Source organism: Amblyomma mixtum, chromosome 1 (assembly GCF_055824585.1).
Source record: "Amblyomma mixtum isolate Tamu chromosome 1, ASM5582458v1, whole genome shotgun sequence".
Taxonomy (NCBI): domain Eukaryota; kingdom Metazoa; phylum Arthropoda; class Arachnida; order Ixodida; family Ixodidae; genus Amblyomma; species Amblyomma mixtum.
Window position 1 is genome coordinate 5681109 of NC_143012.1, and position 19899 is coordinate 5701007.

The following is a 19899-nucleotide window of genomic DNA, read 5'->3' on the forward strand; positions in this document are numbered from 1 at the left end:
GTTGCTCTTAATGAGGCTAATAAAAGAAAATCGAACAAAATCATGACGATTATACACATCTAACCTCCCAAACGTCATGACATTTGTTTATTATTATTGTTGTTGATTTTGACCTTTCTGTTGTAAAATGCATCATTTGTTGGCGATCTTGAGACCGTTATTCATGAACACAAATCACGCTGAGGGACATGGAGCGACCTGCCATTTTTATGTTACGGAAAGTTTCGTATTTCGAAGAAATGTCTGCGACCGCGCACTCGAGACGGTCCGCATTCAAACGCAGAGCAATAAGAAGTCCAAGTGGCACACACGCACGCTGACTTTCCAGTCCTCGCGGGCATTACGTACAAACGCACACGCGGAAAGACGAACAATTCCTGCTGCGTCCCAGCAGCGGTAAACTCCTGGTAGCAGGGGGCGCACAACCAGGAAACCGACTTTGCGCACGCACCTTGCACAAGCCCATCGCGATAACGGCGCGCAGCGTAAGCGGACGCTTAATTCACCCTCGTCACGCAAGCACCACCCCTTTTACCGATTTCGGCTGCGCTGCTCTGCGGCTAGCTTATTCCACGCAGAAAACACACGGCACGAGTACGGTACATATATATGAACGCACGCGTGGGTATACGTCGCCAAGCGCAGCCAAGCCAAGCCAAGCCAAGCCTAGCCTTTTTTTTTCTTCCCACGCATCGTCCCATTTCCCAGGACCCCGTCATTAACAACGGCGATCAACTCGCGGTCCCAGTTTCAGTAAGTCAGTCTAGACGGGCTTTATAATAGGACTCTTCTTTTCCTCGTGGCATGTAAGAAAGAATGGCTGCATCAGATGGCGCTGTTCGCGTGACTCCTGTTTTCGAAACGGGCAGGCTTCTGCATGATGACGATTACTTGTTATTTCATTTTCAGTGGGCGCGATAGACTCAAAACAGAGGGCACCAATTTATCATTCCCCTTCCCAAACCGGCTCACAGCATCGTGTCCCTTACATCGGCGACCGTATCTAAGACAGCATGATTTCACCTATCCATGAAACCCCGTGTTGCAGGGTGGTTCCTCAGCAGGTAAGACCGGTATAGAAAACCCATGGTGAACATTTCTGACGATAGCAAAAACATTAATGGAAAAAAAATGCAAGCCTGTCAGTGGAGAGCTGCAGATATATTGATTACTATAGTGAAATCCTACGATATATAAAAAAATTGTTCCTAATCAATTTTTTGTTGAAAAATGCGCTTGTCTAGAATTTCTTGGTGTGAGAGGGCGCTTTTTGGGAAGGCCTATTAAGGACGGCCAGCATCGGTGGCCCACTTCCTCTCATGTCCACGGACGCACAAAACATTGTACAGGCGCACACAGCTGAGGCCTATAGTTTTATTAGCGCTATTTCGAAGGTTGCTTGGGTTGGTTTATGGGGTTTACCGTCCCAAAGCGACTAAGGCTATGAGAGACGCCGTAGTGGAGGGCTTCGGAAATTTCGATCACCTGGGGTTCTTTAACGTGCACTGACATCGCACAGTACACGGGCCTCTAGAATTTCTCCTCCAAAGAAATTCAACCGCCGCGGCCGGGATCGAACCCGCGTCTCTCGGGTCAGCAGCCGAGCACCATAACCACTGAGCCACCGCGGCGGCCTATTTCGAAGGACCGACAGCAGTTTACAAAGAAAGCGCTGATTCCGTGCGTACGCGCCATTAAATAGAGCTCTTAAAGCTATGCGATTCTACCAACGTCGCCAGTATCGCAGTAATTGTCAATGACAGACGTTGTTATATTTATCGACCGCAAAATATACGAAAATTACGCCAAGTAAAAACGAACAATGAGATCATTAGAAAGAATGGCGAACGCATAATGAACCGCATACAATGGCCGGGCAGTTGATGGATCTAAATGTCTTATTTAGTCCCGTTCAATTATTGGCGTACGCACGTAAAGCACGCAGGCTGAAAACATAACGAATTCTTCATCTATTCGAGCGACACACACAAAAATAAGGCTTCTTATCCAGCAAATTAGAAAGACACACACACGGTAAGGAAAAAAAAAGCCGTTAAGAAAATATCAAGCGCACAAATATATTCAAACGCAACAAGAGGAAAGAAAGTAATGGTGACGTAACGCCGTACCTAGCGCGCTTATCATGCGAAGTATTCCAAAAGAAAAAGAAACTACAGCACTACGAAGCGAGACACGCGCGTATCTTTTAAGTCCTCATTTCAGGGAGTGTTCAGTTTATGAGGTTAGTGTCCCTAAAACGGTCCCTAAAAGCTCAAATATTACACACGCGCCTTCCGCTTCGTAGCCTGGCTCAGCGCAAGATTTACAGCAGATGGTATATCTGCAAGCCAGCCGACTGTGGACATCGCTTTTCAGTGCGCTAGTTATATTTTATCTACTATACGGGCTTAACTCCTTTACATCACCCCAGTCGGTGTTTCTTTTTGCTTTACCTTCATTGGCTCTTTTTTCCGCGCTCGATATCTGCCGATCCGCATCAGATTTCAGCATCGCGCTGCTAAAGCGCCTCTTACGTATCTTAAAAGAGAGAGATCAAAAAAGCCGTCTTCGATCGCTGGCCGATCGCTCCTTTCTAAAGCTTCTACGACGGGAGAGATGTTATGGCCTGCATTGCCCAACAGCGCGTCCGGTGGGAGGGCCTATGATGGTTGCGTTCAAAAAGAGCAAAACAGAAGAAAGAAATGATATGAAGAGAACTAGAAAATCGAAACAGCATTCGTCGTCGATCGACCCAGGGTTCACAACGCTGAGCCCTCTTCCAGCCATGACCTCCGACGGGCGCTCGCAGCGAAAGCGGGTCGTAATGCATCTCCTCTGGCCGGCGCCTCAGCTCTGATCGGCCAGGAGTTCAGTTCACTTCAGTTTATTGTCTTAAGGAACCCTGTAAGAAGGGATCCGAGATGGGATTGCAGAAAGAAAAAAAAAAAGTGAAGCGCCTTCTACGAAACGTTACACGAATTTCACAATCAGCTGTACGTGTGTGGACTTGTGGAAGAATCTAACACGAGAGTGTATTCGGGGGTCCATTTGCGAGTTTATTTAACTGTAACGGCGAAGGATAATGCGATAATCACATGACCTTGCTTAATTATGACGATGGTCATTTCATACGAACGACGACCACAGGATGTCGAGAGAGTTTGGCTATAAACAGCTAACGTCGATAAAAGTGAGTAAAATGCTTGTTACGCGACTTAGGTGTGAAAAATCATCAGCTAAGCTATCTCTGGAGGGGTGAGGACGACAGCATTCCTCTCACTTTTGAAAGGTGCGAAGCAAACTAGGTGGCCTGCATACTTTCAAGATAGCCTGAACATATACTGTGGGGCCAAATGAAATGCGAGCGGTGAAATTCACCAGCGAGCTCGGTAACACGAAAATGGAAAGTGAAGGAGCAGAAACGTGGACGCGATCCGTTATCTCTTCCGCATAACGGCCTTCGCGTTCTCAGAAGGTCCACTGATACGCGCACAGGAAGCCGGGGTTTACATTTCAGACACCTAAAGCTCATGGCATAGACCAAGACCAGAGCTTATCTGCGTAAGTTTGACAAGGAAAAAAAAAAACAGCAACAAACTGATAGCCAGAAAGCTACACCCAGCGTTCGCGAGATTACTCCGCACATTGCACTCTAGTTACAGGAAGCAGACGTCGCAGCGCGCACGTAATGACAGCATTCGAACTAGCATCCCAAACCCACGGCAAGAAAATAGAGCAGTTTTACTGCACACGTATGCACAGCCACACACCCGGCTAGTGCTCAAAAACGCTCGTGTTTATCGCGCAGCAAGATTACTTTTACAACGGAACCGTCACAACCAGCAACTTGCGCATCCCTGGACCCATGACAGCGTTGACGACGGGAACCAGTCCGCTCACAGCTTGGCTCAGAAGAGTACAGAGGTGTACACAGCGCGATCCACGGCCCGTTTCCGCGGGCATGCAACTGCGCGTGCGCAGATAGCCCCGAAGGGCGCTATCCCGAAGGGACATACAAGTGTTCCACGAGCTCGAAAAACGCCGAAAGACAGACACCACTTAGATATTGCGCAATTAATGTCGAGGAGCGCGACGGACGCGGAAATCGTCGTCGAGCTGCTGATATACCGCCCGCGTGCACGCCGCTCCAAGGACAACAGGCGAGCAGAGATTTCACGACGACGACCGCCATACTACGTACAAGCCGCAGAGCGTGGGTTTACTTCTGCAGATAAGAATTTGCGGGCGGTGCAAGCCGAGCCCCATCCTCTCGCAATCTGTCGCTGTTATCTCGTTTCTTCCATTCTGGCTCGCAGCCTGAACCCCGACCAAAGAAGAGCGGGTGAAAGGTGCCCAGAAGAGCAGATCTAAAGGTCATATGCAACCTCCAACTAAGGAGTCCAAAGTACCTAGAAGCTGCTAAATACAGAACGAAAACGGATGAGAGAGGTATCGGCAGAATATTAGCGACGCGGCAGGACTGAACAGCGCACAAAGGACGAGGACATATAGAAGATGCGACAAGACACGAGCGCGACGCGCACGCTTGAAGCTGGATGACGGACGGCAGAACCGTACGAATTCTAGTGCGAGCTACACAGTGCGAGCTCATTTGTCATTATTTGCATAGACGACGGAGTCATCGTCTGCATATTTCCTGCAATTTCGTAACTTTAAGTGGTAATTATAATAAACTGGAATTGAACCTGAAACAGAGATAAGCAAATGGCGTAGCTTCCTTCTTTTGCAACCAGAGCATTTTGCACGTCCGTAAACACATCATGCATATTATGATATCCGTTTATCTTTGAGAGGGGGACACAGGGAGATAAACTGGAAGAAAGAGAGAAAGGAGGCGGGAAGCGCAAAGCACTGGTAAGAACGTAAGCTGCATACTCCGCTACACGGGTGCTTTTGCGGGGAAGGCCGGAGGAGACTTAGGACTTGCGCCCCGTTAATACGTTACAGATGCAACACGACTCAGCCTTCGGCAAAAGCCGGCCAGAAAGCTTCAAAGAAAAGAAAAGCGTCATATATGCGCTAAGGTCTCGCTTATCAAACGCAGTGAAAATTTGCCACATACACGATGCTTGTTTTGGGGGACAGGCACTGCAGCGACCCTTTTCCTGAAAAATCTTTTCCGTCGACTCTCTCACGTGACTCACTAGAGTGTCGATTTGCGACAAGTATCACAGTGAAAATTTTTTTTTTTAAGTAGTGTAAACTTGGAATCATCATCATAATCACCCTGACTACGTCCACTGCAGGAGAAATGACTGCCGTATCTCTCCAATTAACCCTGTCCCGTGCCAGCTGCGGCCATCGCGTTCCCGCAAACTTCCGGATCCCATCCGCTCGCCTAATTTTCTGCTACCCCCTGCTACGCTTGCCTTTTCTTGGAATCCACTCTGTTGCCCTTAAGGATCAGCGGTTATCTTGCCTTCGCATTACATACACTGCCCAAGCACTCCTCTTCATTTTGACAAGGATATCAATAATCTATGTTTGTTCAAGGATGTCAATAATCCGTGTTTGTTCCCAGACTCACCCTGCCCCCATCCTACACCTGTCATTTTTCTTTCTATATAGCTTCGTTAGCCTCCACGTTTCTGCCCCATAGGTGAGTGCCGGTAATACACAGCTGTTGTATACATTTCTCATGAGGGATGCTGGCAAACTGCCATTCATGATCTGAGAGAACCGGCCAAATGCGCTCCACCCCATTCTTATTACTCTAATTATTTCACTCTTGCGATCCGGATATGAGGTCAGTACTTGCCCTAATTAGACATATTTCCTTGCCACTTCCTTTAGAGACTGTTGAACATTGTTTTGCTTCTCTGCATATTAATTTTTAGGCCGGCAGTACTGCTCTGCCTGTCTAGCCCATTGATCATGCTTTGCACTTCATCTCCTGATTGACTTAGCAAGACAATGTCATAAGCGAATCGCAGACTACTAAGGTATTCTCCATTAACTCTTACCCCCAAGTGTTTCCAATCTAGGTTTCTAAATCCTGTAAACAGACGGTGGATAGCATTTGCGAGATAGTGCCTCCGTGCCTGACACCTTTTCTTATTTGAATTTGATTGCTGACTTTATAAAGGACAATGGTAGCTGTTGATATCTTCCGCTATTGATATCTTCCAGTATTTTTACGTAAGGCTTTTCTACACCCTGATTCCACAATGCCTGCATGACTGGTGAAGTTTGGACTGAGTCAAATTCTTTCTTGTAATCTAGAAAGGCTATATATAGGGGTTGGTCATATAGGTATATAGCCTTTGCATCAACAGCCTGTGGTAATCAAAAGGAAAAATTCATGTGAGAAAAATTTCACCCACTGGTCTCAATTTTTTGTAAGGTTCAAGAAGTGCAATGGGCAAAATAGCGCGCAAGCCTACAGACGCACACACATCACTTTCCCGCAAATCTGTGCCAACCGAAATATCTACACGAGGCTCAAAAAACACCGCCGTTTCGGAAAAAAGAAGTCACAAACTATGACCTTTCGTGTCTCGGAGGAAAAAACATTGACGCCAGGAAAGATTCCACTAATGAATGAAAAACTTTCATTCCTCTCTTGGAACATCGCCAGGAAGGGTGTTTCTGCTCGAAAGTCACCTCGCCTCAACATGACCAGAACACTGCACAGAAATATGGAAAAGAAAAAAAGAACGCGGAGAAGAATCGCCGATCATCACAGCGATCGGAGATGCACGCCGGTGTAATGCTCGAACATTACCCTATACCTCAGCCAGTCCGCGTTACGATATGGTAGAACACGCGCCTATGCATTACGATGCCTCTAACGGCCCATAACCCGCCATTTCTCCGGCGATTACGGCGCGAAGCAGTTCCAGAACGCTGCTCTTTCCCGGCAGGCCACTCCGCCCACGGACGCTCTGTTGTTTCATTTGTTCACCGTAGTGTGCCTCGATGGCAAAACGGAGCGGCAGTTCTTTCCTGACAGATGGCGCTCAGGCCATCGGTGATTACATTAGGCAAGTTACTGTACGCACATTATCGATTGGTGAATGACCACTGTCGGCATGTGGTGCACATTATTTACACCATCCTGAGCTAACAGCCGTTGAGACATAGGCCTGGATATAAATACCTGTGGCCAGAAGGAGTCTCGTAAACGGTGGCGAGATTTTTCCAAAGTCGCAAAACGACTGCATCAAAATCAAAACGCAGGAGTGAAACATCACAAATTGATGCTCTATTGTTCGTCTCGTACGAGGGTACAGTACTGCAGGTTAGGGCAGAGCATGCTGTGGTATGGTATGGTACGATTTGTATGGTACGGTAGGATATGGCGTGGTATGGTACAGTATGATACGGTATCGTACCATTTGTATGGTATTGTACGGTATGTATGGTACGGTAGGACGGAAATACTAGGCATAGGCTCAGGAAAACGACAAACTGACTCATTTGTGTCTCCTTAGAGCCCAGTTCTAAGCACACTATCTAATCGATCTTTGTCGTCATTTCGCGCAAGTTTCTGTTTCAAACAGGGACGAGATAAGACCCTGCATCTCGTTTCTTTTTTTCTTTCTGAGTTCCTGGACAGCGGTGTTGTTTTCAAGGTCGAACCAAGGCTAGGCGAATTATCTCACTGAAGCAAAGACGCAACATGAGCGCGACATACGTCAAGATAACAAGATAAAGAGTATGTTAGAGCGTACCCACAGAGGACAACACCCCGAGGTCAACTAGAATGCAATCCCTCCCGATTCGCTCTCACAGAAATGAATCCCCCCAATACAGGCATTGCCATGATTCCCACATAAAGCCAACCACTTACCGTCGGTTCCATTCGCCCATTTCCATAAAAACCTATATATATATATCGTAATGCTTCGCTACTAGCTGCAACGAGCGGTCAATCTTGTTTGTGCCTGATGCGACCAAGTGGTTATCAGTCTTTGCTCCTTAACGTACGACGCTTTTGACATCCAAGAGTTACGACTTTCCTCGTTTCCCAACAATGAGAGGGCCTCGGCTGGCTGTCTACCAGAGAGTAGTATATGCGCACATCGGTCGCAATCTTACCCTCAGCAGTACAAGCGCGAAAGAGTGCCCCGTTTGTTCCAATGACGACTAGCTGCGGCCCTTGAGTGTGACGTCAATGCACCAAAAGTGACCATTCTTTCTCTTTTATTCGCGTCGGAGCGGTGCTCTCCTCCACCGCTATTAGGGCGTCGTATGCGCTCCAGTCTTGTCCGTTAAAGACCCCCCCACACACACACACACACAGCCCCAGCCCCAGCACCAGCCCCAGCCCCAGCCCCAGCCCGTACTGGGCTATAAGGCCACCGTATAACCTTTGCCCTCTTGCACGAGGGAAAGGGCAAGGGTCCTTTTACGAGCGCTGCTCTCCGTGACAGCTGTCCGCCGTTTCTTGCTCGTATCGCGTCCGCGGCCCACGCGGCTGAGCGAATGGTGGACGACCTCGAAACGTTGCCAATTGATCGCTGACGCACACTGCGCCGCGTTTGTCGGATCCATGCATGTGCCATCGTCTCAGACCTATTGCTCGAATTCTTCCCCTCTGCTGTACAAATCACTAATCCGTAACAATCTTGAATATGCCGCATTCTTATGGGACCCCAGAAGTGACAACTTCCCTCGAAGTAGCTCAAGATAACTCTGCTCGTTTCCTTCTTCGCAATTATAATAGCACCGCTATCGCAACAACAATGAAAAACTCATTGCAACTTGCATGTATCGTCCCCCGTCCGAAATTTGCTAGTCTGTTTATATCAGAATTTTTTTTTTACAACCTCGTTTCGCATAATGACATTCGTATTGCCTCTTGTATGTCTCTCCTTTCATTCAGCACGCACAAAAAATTCGCATTCCTTTCTTCTATGCTTTGTCGCAACACGGAAGATATGTTTCAATTAAGTGCAAAGCTTTCATCATCAGTTGTTAGTTCAACTTTGTTAATTACGTCTTCCTACCCGTGCCGTAATGACTTCGTTTGCGTTCCCATAGGAAGATCGAAGGCGATTATGTAACAAAACACAAAACTTCGCTTCTTGGACTCAGATGTGATGAGAGATTAACGACATTAGTGTTTCTACCTAGAAACTAATTCAGGTATAAGAATCACAGACAAAGTACAGAGTGCAGGCCACCATGTAGCGGTTGTCGCGTTTCAATCGGGCCTACGGCAAGTTGCTACGGCAAGTTGCTGGCGGCCTCAAAGCGATCCATAGCATGTGCCGTCACGACAGCAGCCGCGACGAGCGCCAATGCGCTCTTATGTTCCTCCGCACGATCAAGAGACACTATTCGAGCCTAACCTTTCAACAGCTGCGGTAAATAAGATTCGCCGGTTTATTTTTATATTTTTTTAAACGGCACACGACAAGTGTTCTTGCAACGGGGAAAAGTTGGCGTCAGTCAGGAAAAAGGTCGTGCTATAGGAAACGGTGGGGTGCAAATGAATGTTTCGACGGCGCCGAATGGACAGAAATGCTGCTACGACTTTCATAGCGATGCGCGGAATTACAAAAAGAGATTGATGTAGTAGTATAATATATAACGAACAGTGCTCATACTTGACCAAGCGCCTTTGCCCTACCAACATACATGACTGCTCTGTAGCTGGTACGCTTTGCATCGAGCGTTCTTCGCTTACCATCTCTGCAATAAGCCAAGTTTCAGCTCACTCTCTGGGCAAGACGAAAGTGCCAAGGCTAAACAAAAAGGAAAAACACACACAAAAAAAGTCACAACGCGAGCGATACTTTATTCCCCTTTCCGCATTTCTGGTCCACCAACTCTTTCACGACGAGGAACTGGGAAGAAATAAAGAAGACTGACGGAAGCAAGCGCGCTAAATGCGCACGGAGTCCATTCCGTTCCTCTTCCCAGCAGGATTCTTTCTCTCCTCGGAGAGAACGAAGGGATAAACGAGTGAATGCGGAAACCACAAAGCCACGAGCGAGAAAGCAAAAGCGCGCACACAGTCGTTATTGCCCTCGGCTTGGCTGACGACAAAAGGGTTTCAGAGACGCACAAAGGCCGGAGACGCATTTCCTCCACGTGTACCGCTGCGGAGCGTCCCTCCATTCACTGCCCTCAACCCCCTCGCCCTCTCCACTGCTCGCATATTTCTCTAACCACTGTCTCGTTACTATACAGCACGCCCCGCGGCAAGCGCCATTCCAGCTTCCGCAGCCTTTTGTCCTCAAACCACGCATCAATATACTCCGTTTCAGAAAAACTATGCAGTGCCGAGGAGACTGCAAGCCGCCGTCTCAGCCATACGGGACAGCCAACATGTAGTCGCCACCACACTGAACCCGTTCTGTACTTTTTAATCCCTTCGTTCTGAAGACAGTGTTGTCGGTTAATGTTAATTTTAACATAATTAAACGAGCACTGTTTTCTTTTGCGCTCTTAATGAAGTCGTCGCATGTTATGTTATTCACATCTCAGCGTTCTTGGGCCATAGATGGATGTTTCACCTTTTAAATCCAATAGTCATTATTATCACTTCCCCGCATTTTCATTCCCAGCGTTCAAAAGCCAGAGTTTTCCGATCCCGACGTAGTGCCCATGCCAGCCTGACTACCCTTCGTTTCGGTTCTGTCAATGTTCAGTTGTCTACAGTCAGCGAATATCTCGAAACAGATTAAATTGCGCAAAACATGTTCCGGTTAAGCTTGGCGTCGAGTGTGAGCGCATACACACTGTCCTCTCACGTATGCTTCGAAACAGCTAACGTATAGCAATCCCCTGGAGCTCTCTTCTGCACACTGTCGTCGGTGACCTCTGCACAGTGCACTGTGACATCTAAAGTACTGAATGCTTTTAACGAAACCGTGGCGTAGCTTCTGGCCATAATATATTCCGAGCAGTAAATGAAAATCCAGCAGCACAGTCTAGTTCAGAATGGATGGGCACTGTTTCTTAAAAACCTGCACCGGAATAGTTTTTTTTTTCACTTTGTTAAAGTAGCGCACGCCAGCAACTGGACACAGTTTCTGTATCCCTTAAATTACCGAGTAACCGGGGAAGAAGCGGTTATTCACTCAGAGACTTTAGAGAAAACTGCACGAGAATGAAGGATGTGCGACTTCTAGCTGTCTGACCGCTATATATATTCTTCCGTAATCACCGCCGTGACGGTGTATCCCTTAATTGATCTATCAAGAATTCGGCAACTGCAGGGCAAAGGCCCCTCGCACGTCTCTCCAATTAACGCTGTCTTTTGCCAACTGGGGCCTCCGTATCCCCGCCAACTTCTTTATTTCATCCGCCCACATAACTTTCTGCCGGCCCCTTCTACGCTTCCCTTCGAATCCACTCTGTTACCCTTTAAAGGACCATCGGTTTCTTGCCTAAGCATTACATGCACTGCCCAAGCCAATTTCTACTTCTTGACCTCGACTAGGATGTCATTAACCCGCGTTTGTTCCTTCACCCACTCCGCCCGTTTTACACCTATCATTTTTCTTTCCATAGCTCGCTGCGTTGTCCTTAACTTAAGGTGAAGATTTTCCGCTAGCCTCCCCGTTTCTGTCCCATAGGTGAGTGCTGGTAAGATACAGCTGTTGTTAACGTTTCTCTTGAGGGATATTGGTAAACTGCGTTTCAAGATATGAGAGAACCTGCCATATGCGCTCCATCCCATTCTTTTTCTTCTAGCCATTCCCCTCTCATGATCCGGATCAATTGTCCCAACCAGACGTATTCCCTTACTATACTTCCAGCACCTCGCAGCAACCAATTGTGAACTGCTGTTCCCTTGAACATCAACATTACTCTGGTTTTCTGCATGTTAATACTTTCTGCGCGTTAATGCGTGCGTGCGTGTGTGTGTGGTTGAGGTCCCTCACTTCAAGGCATTCTTTTCTTTGTTTTCTATTTTTATTTTCCTCCAGCGCCGTAGCCTCCTTCACAGTAAACAAGGCGACGCGTGCTCAACGCCAAAGGAGCCTCTTTGAGCGCCTGGCGACAGATGCAGGGGGCATGACGCCATGCATGCGAATTCTGTGTGGATCGGGAATGAGTATGGTGTCGCGCACTGTCGAATGCACCGCAAGAGCGAACACTGAGAGAATCGAGTCGGCTTTAGCTGTTTGCATGCGAAGGGCGGCAACTTGCCTTGCGCTCACGTCATGCTTATCAAACGTTGGAACGTGTTATCGAACGATAGAATTCTTTACCCGGTGATATACGCTCCCTGGAATCAAACTTAATTTTCAACGCTGTTGCAAATCTGTAATCAGTCTGTTGAATTACTGTTCTGTATTTTAATGGCGTTCACTTTTGAATATGTTGTCCCTCTCTGTCTTTTATTTTTTTTTTCTTCCACCCACTCCTGCAAATAGCCCCATCGGGGCTGCATAATATGTAAATAAAATAAATAAATAAAATGCTGTTCGGTTCGGTTAGCTGTGCGCAGTGAGAGGCGGGAGCTAACTAGGCCTCGAAGTGTCCCTTTTAAGTAGCATAGGTAGGTACTCTGCCTAAGCACCATACCTAAATACCCTACCCAAGCGCCTACCTACCTAAGCACCTGTTTCCTGTAGTAGCGGAGTGAGTGAGTGAGTTACTCGAACATGTTATATCGTCTAACTTAATGAGCCATCTAGACTCAATTAACTTCTTTTATCCCCACCAACACGGTTTTCGAAAACACTATTCCTGTGAAACCCAATTGGCCGAATTCACTCATGACATCCTACACTTTATGGACAATAACCTTCAAATAGACGCCGTTTTTTTAGATTTTTCGAAAGCATTCGACCGTGTTCCTCACTCGCACCTGCTCGCAAAACTCTCCTCCCTAGGCATTCCTGGTAACCTAATAACCTGGATCGATCATTTCTTAAATGGGCGCATGCAATTCACTTCATGCAATGGTTACCGCTCACCCCTTACCGATGTATCATCAGGTGTCCCCCAGGGCGCTGGATTATCACCACTGCTATTCCTCATTTACATCAACGATCTTTCAGTAAACACAAACGCCAAATTAAGACTGTTCGCGGACGACTGCGTAATTTACAGCCCCATTCGTGATCCCACCGATTGTCACCTACTACAAAAAGATATTGACATAATAGCCACATGGTGCGACCGATGGCTCATGCCTTTAAACTTAGATAAATGCCAACTGTTGTCATTCTCTCGCAAACGCGCAGTTATTCATCATTCATACAATATTAACTCAGTCCCGATTGCCTCAGCAACGTCATATAAGTATCTTGGATTACATCTGACATCTTCACTATCTTGGGTGAACCATGTCCAAAGAATATGTTCTGATGCCTCCCGTGTCTTGGGTTATCTCCGACGTAACCTCAAGTCAGCATCTCCCGAAGTAAAAAAGCTTGCTTACCTAACATTTGTTCGTCCCAAACTTGAATTTGCATCATCCATCTGGCATCCCTCTCAAGCGTACCTTAGCACCGAACTTGAGGCCATCCAAAACCGCGCGACCCGTTTTATCACCTCTGAATACTCAAAAGAAAGTAGCATCACTGCACTCAAACATTCTATCTCCCTCCCCACACTTGAATCACGCCGCATCATCTCACGCCTTTGCCTACTACACAGCTTTCTCTACCATCCGATATCAAAACATCCCCTGCTGAAACCACCGATCCGAACTTCCAGTCGCCTCAGCCACAGCCACCCCATAGCCAGCATCAAGAGTCGTACTTTAGCAATGAGCAGTTCCTTTTTTCCTGACGCAATAAACCATTGGAATGCCCTGCCCAACGACATAGTATCATGCAACGATCGCAAATCATTTCGCGCGAAACTCACCAGTCATTTTCAGAACACGTGAATCATTTGCTGGCCTTTACTTTTTTTCTGTATTTTCCCTGAGTTTTTACTGTATTTTTCTGTGCTTTCTTGGCTTCTCTTGTTTTTTTTTTATATAACCACTTGATACTTTTTATCTTTATTTTTAGTGTTTGCAGTTGCAGTGTTTCTTTTATTGTCTATGTTTTCATCATGAGTGCGTTCACACAAAACAATTTGTAACCCCCTCCTTATGTAATGCCCTCGGGCCTTTAAGGACGAAATAAATGAAATGTGAGTGAGTGAGTGAGTGAGTGAGTGAGTGAGTGAGTGAGTGAGTGAGTGAGTGAGTGAGTGGGCGAGTGAGTGAGTGAGTGGGTGGGTGGGCGAGTGAGTGAGAGCGAGTGAGAGTGAGTGAGTGAGTGAGTGAGTGGGTGGGTGAGTGAGTGAATGAGTGAGTGGGTGGGTGGGTGAGTGAGTGGGTGAGTGAGTGAGTGAGTGAGTGGGTGAGTGAGTGGGTGAGTGAGTGAGAGTGAGTGAGTGAGTGAGAGTGAGTGAGTGAGCAACTTAATAGGCGTGGAGTCAGTAAGCTAATCCATGAAACCAAGCGATTCACGAGCGAGTGATGCGATCAATACACAGCAGACTGATTGATCGGGCTAGCTAGTATAATGTGACATGTGAATGAATGGACCAGCAACTGAGCCAACCATCGACTGAACGCGCCAGTGAGCCACTCAGCAAATTGGACATTGAGTCAGCAACTCGGTGAATGAATCGGGGATTGAGCGGGAGCCGACAAGACAATGGGTCAGCGAGCTGTTGTGTGTACGTGAGCTTAGATGTCGGGCTTATTGTCTCATCGAGGGAGATTGGCCCACTCGGTCGCTCCTATGCCTGTCCTGCCGTGGGCAAATGACGCAAGAGCCGGGCAACGCAAATCGAATCGTATGAAAAGTGGCATTTAGATCGGTGGAAGTCGAGCAACAGAACTCTTGTCTTTTACTTACGATGTGTACCTTAGATGCTCATTATTTCACACCGCGCTCCACAGAAATATTTGTATTTCAGCGTTATCCAAAGCCATATCGGACTTTTCTCGTTTGTTGCACGATACAGCATGAGAATCAAACAAGCCTGTCTAGATAGCAGAAAGCTGCTATGGCCAGGATCGGCTTTAACCATGTAATGTATTAAACTATGCAAGGGTTAAAAGTTTTAGTTTCTACTCGCTAAGAATTTTCTGATCGCCCCAGTATTCGCCCGAACGCATTAGCCAACATACATCTCAAAAACAGTGTGAGCTACTAAAATGCAGAGCACATTATGCAAAAGCCAATATTTCCGCTGAAACATTGTAAAATTTTTAACGGGCGTATAGTGTTACAACAAGAGGAAGAACTATTTTTCTATCGATTTATATCATCTGTCCTTTAATATGCGTGTGAACAGTTTTATTGGCTCGAGAGGAGTTTCGCATATGTCGCTAATTCTAATCATAATACAACGACACCGCTCTCGATACATCTACCCAGTTTTTAGCTCGTTGTCATGTAGGAGCCGGCAGCGAGGAGTTGAGAATTTTCATTCCACATTTTCATTGTCTGGGCATCACACAGCATCGGAGGGGAAAATGCGCGAGCACTGCAGTGGACCGACTGACAAGCGGCGGCACGCCCATAAAAATGTCCCGTTCATGCATTTGCAGCGTCCGGCACTGCGTCTCGGCTCGACTATACATTAAATTACAGCTTATCGCGGGCGAAACAGACATTTGCTGAGGTCGGGCGAGCCATTACGCGCCCCAGACCATAAAACCTCACTGCGTGTGAGGGTGGGTCAAGGTTCCCTGCGTTTTTTTTTTTTTTTTTACCATTTTAAGTCACCCCCACTCGCGTTTTGTAGGGCAAGCTGTTGAGAGCCTGTAAAGCTTGAAACACCAAATGCGCGCTCAGGAAGTGTCCTCCGTACAGTGGCGTTGCGACACACAAAATAGAGTTTGTACATCTGTTCTGGTACTGACGTCCGTGAGATAAGCCTTGAGCAATTTAAAGAAGAAACTTTCTGACCGGATGTTTTGTATTCTTTTTTTTTTCTGAAACGAAATTCTGCTGCTAGCACGGAAAGAACGCGGGACTTGAGGGGCATCGGCCCTCACGGTTCCCACGGTATGCACCCCTCCCCGTAGCCTTTCCCTCTTGACATATCTCTACACGCTCGACTCGTGTCTTTGCTTCCTTTGTTTGTTTGTTCTTTAAACCTGGAATGCATTCCAGGTTGAGGGCGGCTGTTCTCCGAGGTTTATGTTTTCATGTCCGTAAATCTTGAGCAGAAAATCTCCAAAAACTGCCTGCATTTTAAGCCTCTCGTAATAAAACGGAAGGAACACACCTTGGGGGTTACAACAGATGTTCCCGTGAAATTCAGTCATGCCACTATCCACGCTGTAAGAAAAAATTCACTGTGACATCTAATTCCACTAGGCGTTGACAATGCGATATTATTAGCAGCTGTTGATGCGTTTGTCGAAAGTGACATGACTTCTGGTCTGGCGACGTCACTTTTCTCCGGCCAATGGGCGAATTTTATGACCGACGAGGCATTTCGGCACCATGGGGTTTTTAATGCTACGCTTAGTTCTCACACCATGCCGCTATCTACAGATGCGGTTGTAAGTGGTTATTTACAATGAAATTACTTTGGCCGGCCAATTAAGACAAGGAGGCAATAGCGGAAAGGGCTATTTCAAGCACCTTTAGACAATTACTCACGCACCGTCATCATCATCATCGTTAGCACTGACGGCTCGCCTGAACAAAACGCGTCCTGCAGACGCGCTGGTTCAGCAGGAGCGAAGCGGTCTTTCCGCAATGGATTTGCTCCTCTCTCGTTTCCACTAATGTGTACACAGAAACGCCTGTACTGAGTACACACTACACACGCTGTGCACTTTCCGGATGGCTCCGCAAAGGGCCCGTCCTGAAGACAGCGCGCGTAGGTAAATCATTCCTAAAGGGTACGACACGGGTTGCATGTTAAAAATAAATAATTATGGGGTCAGCTAGGAGGCTGCGACACGTGTGCTGCTGTCAGTCGATCGAAATTGGTCAGTGCATTCGCTGTAGTTTTTTCGCTACTGGATTCATCAAGCAGCTATGATGAAAATCGTTTCTGAAGTTGTGTGCAAAGCACTCTCATCGAGGACGTGCGTTCGACCCCCTGCTCCAAAACACACGTTATTTTGCCTTTGTATATACTATCTTTCCTATCTATTCAGAAAGGCATCTCACCTAGCCCACGTTATGCTTGTATTTTATTTCAGTCCACTCCGTTTCTTGAAGAAAATAGGCTCCGATAGGCCCGGCAACACACCTTACCAAGTTGTATCCGACTACAGGAACAACAGCCTTTATAGTGGAGGAAAGGCTCTCGAAAATCCCGAAGCCCCGCGATTTTACACGTCCGTGAACAAAAATGACTCATTCAAAACCACCTCTAACCGCCGCTGTCGACCGAGACACGTACTACGTCATGGGATCGGTGACCTACATGCGCCACCGATGGTCCGACCTGTTCCGGAAGATGCTACGAAGGAAGGACGAGCCGAATGCGGTTCACGGTCGACGGCGCAAGCGGTGAGGCTGTTAGAGAAACCGCAAAGCTAAACAATAAACGGAAGGTGTGTTCGTATGCACCCTAGGGCAGTTTGTTTTGGCTGTATTAGCTATCAAGACTGTATAAATACTGTGCGGGAGGGGGGCTGTAAATTTTTGACAAAGGCTCTACAGGTAAGGTAGTCCCTAAAGCACGATAGACGTAGGCTTGGTGACGATTCATCATTGAAAAAAAAGTATTCGCGCTCTGCCGCTAACGTGCTAAATTTCGCGATAGCAATACGCCTCAGCATCCAACTACTTGACGCTTCTGATTGGATCAACTACGAGTGGCCCCATTGAAGTTTGTCATGTTGATAACAAGAAAGGAGAGGTCAGAACAAGCGACAATATATCCCAGGCGTTTCAGGGAAGCCCGCCACTAATAAAAAAGAAAGGGTTTCTGAGGTAAAGAGTTTCTGCGGCATAGAAGTACCAGTGCTGGTGGTCAAAAAAACATGGCAGTCATGTTAACTTGTCAAATGATTAATTAAAATCTAATAGTTAACTTTTTAACAATTATTGATAGGCGCCCGATTGTTTTAGATGTTCGTAGCCGGCCATGAGTAATAGCCATATCAATCTTTAGAATTTCGGAAACGAAATCACCCTCGCTGTTCTGTCTGAATTAATCTGGGGCATTTCGAGCGCCATTCGAAAACCACGCGCCTGCGGGAGAGCGCAAAGCAACGTCAATCAAATTGGGTCACTCCATGACGCACGTACTACGCGCCGATCTCTGCCCCGCCCTCCCGCGCTGCTATGCTCTGCGCTCCTCGCCACTTCGCTCCTCCAGAAAGGGCAGTGCAGAGATTGGCATCTAGTTAGTGCGTCATGGAGTGGCGCAAATTTATTGACGTAGCTTTGCGCCCTCCTTCAGGCGTGCGGTTTTCGAATGGCGCGAATCCATAGTTCAGGAATGGAAGTTGTACGGATAGCGATAATGGGCTAATGTCCATATATGCGGAATCGATCATTTTCTTCTTTACATTCATAATCGCTAGCAGTCCTTATACCACTGCGGGCGCAGTGGTGCAGTAGACAAGCGATGCGCCATTGCCCTGCGATGGCAGGTGCTAATATCGATGGGGCTTGTGAGATCCAGATTGTTCTTCCCAAACAACCTGCCATTTACCACGGTAGTATACACCTGACAGGTTGTGGGTAGCCTGACTCAAGACAGGGGACCGCACAACAAATTGACAGGCAACGGCTTTTGGGCTGAGTGGAAGCCCACATAACGAGAGAAGAGAGGATTGGCCCCGCGTCCTTATGTGTATTGTCCTATTTCGCATTTCGTGCGCTTAATATTGCATTATCGAAGTCACTTGGCACTTATGAAGGAGAGTATCTTGGAGTTTTCTTTCTCCTTCGTACACGAAACTCCCGTGCATGCTTCTATACCATTTCCTTCCTGGTGTCTGGTTGTGCCGAATGTGACGCCAGCGATATACTCGCATCTGAACCTTCCACGTCACATCCGCTGATGTGGCGATGACTAGCATGATGCCTGCCTTCGCGCGCTCTCGAGTTTCCGAAGCACTGCGCATAACTAGCGGTAGAGGGCGACAGCCTCCGTTAAAAGCGACGCGAACGAACCTGCTGAGCGGGACACATTTTGTCTTGCTTAGTTGTTTTTTTCTTGGTTGGTTGTTTATTCGCGATTCTGCACGAGCCGGATCAGCCCCAGAGAGCGTGCTAACTGGTGCGTGAACACAGGGCGCCTGCCTCTATGTATACGCGGCTTGAGCTGCGTGTAACGGCATCGCGGTCACGAGAAGCGAAAAACCAGGCTACGCTACAAGAGCGCCAAGGAGGCGGTTTTTAAGTTCGCAAAACCTCCCAGTGCACGGATTCGTGGTTTTGTAACCAAGCGGACGATCGTCTTCTTTTGTTCACTGACGGATATCAATGCTACAGCATGCACGTCTAAAACAGCCAAGTTGTGAATGCTGCTCGTTTCTTTCTTTTCTTTATCCTTATCTAAAAGATGTGCTATGTTGTATTCCTAGCTGCCATGAATTATCAACTAGCCCGATCAGCCACGCTTGATGTAGTGGATAGGCCCACTGGGGCAATTAGTTCGCGTCCAACCCGTACTATTTCTGTGCTTATCATGCTATCCTTTCCCTTCTTGCCCAGAAAGCAAGGTTCCGTTTCGAGACTGCCTGTCTTTAGCCCTCTGCGTAAGTGTTCAATGAAGCCAAACAAATTTGTTTATTTACTTACTCCTTCACATCTTTATTCTCGAGAATCCTATGGCAGACACGGAGCTTCTATACGATCGAGCGAGTGCCAAAAACAGCTGTCGCAAATTAGCACAGTAAAAACCGGCACTTCCTCACCCGGCCACTTCTGCGCAGCAACTTCACGGCAATGAAGAAACTCCATGATGGCGGAGGTCGTCAGTTCAGGGCTGTCATGCGTATAAGATAAACGGAATAAAATGGCACAAGCAAGGCCATGG

At 47.3% G+C, this 19899-nt stretch overlaps 1 protein-coding gene across 3 annotated transcripts in view; it reads right to left on the bottom strand.

The window, feature by feature from the left end:
- The window catches only part of LOC149365329 (tetratricopeptide repeat protein 39B-like), a 107742-nt gene that overhangs the window by 33934 nt on the left and 53909 nt on the right, over positions 1-19899 (bottom strand). Inside the window, exon 1 of one of the 3 annotated variants that reach the window (XM_089541960.1) lies at positions 9150-9237. The exons of the other annotated variants lie outside the window; for them this stretch is intronic. Coding sequence (XP_089398086.1) covers positions 9150-9152 — 3 coding nt within the window. The 5' untranslated portion in view covers positions 9153-9237. Of the gene's footprint in view, positions 1-9149; positions 9238-19899 lie in introns of those variants that run through there. 3 annotated transcript variants of the gene reach the window in all.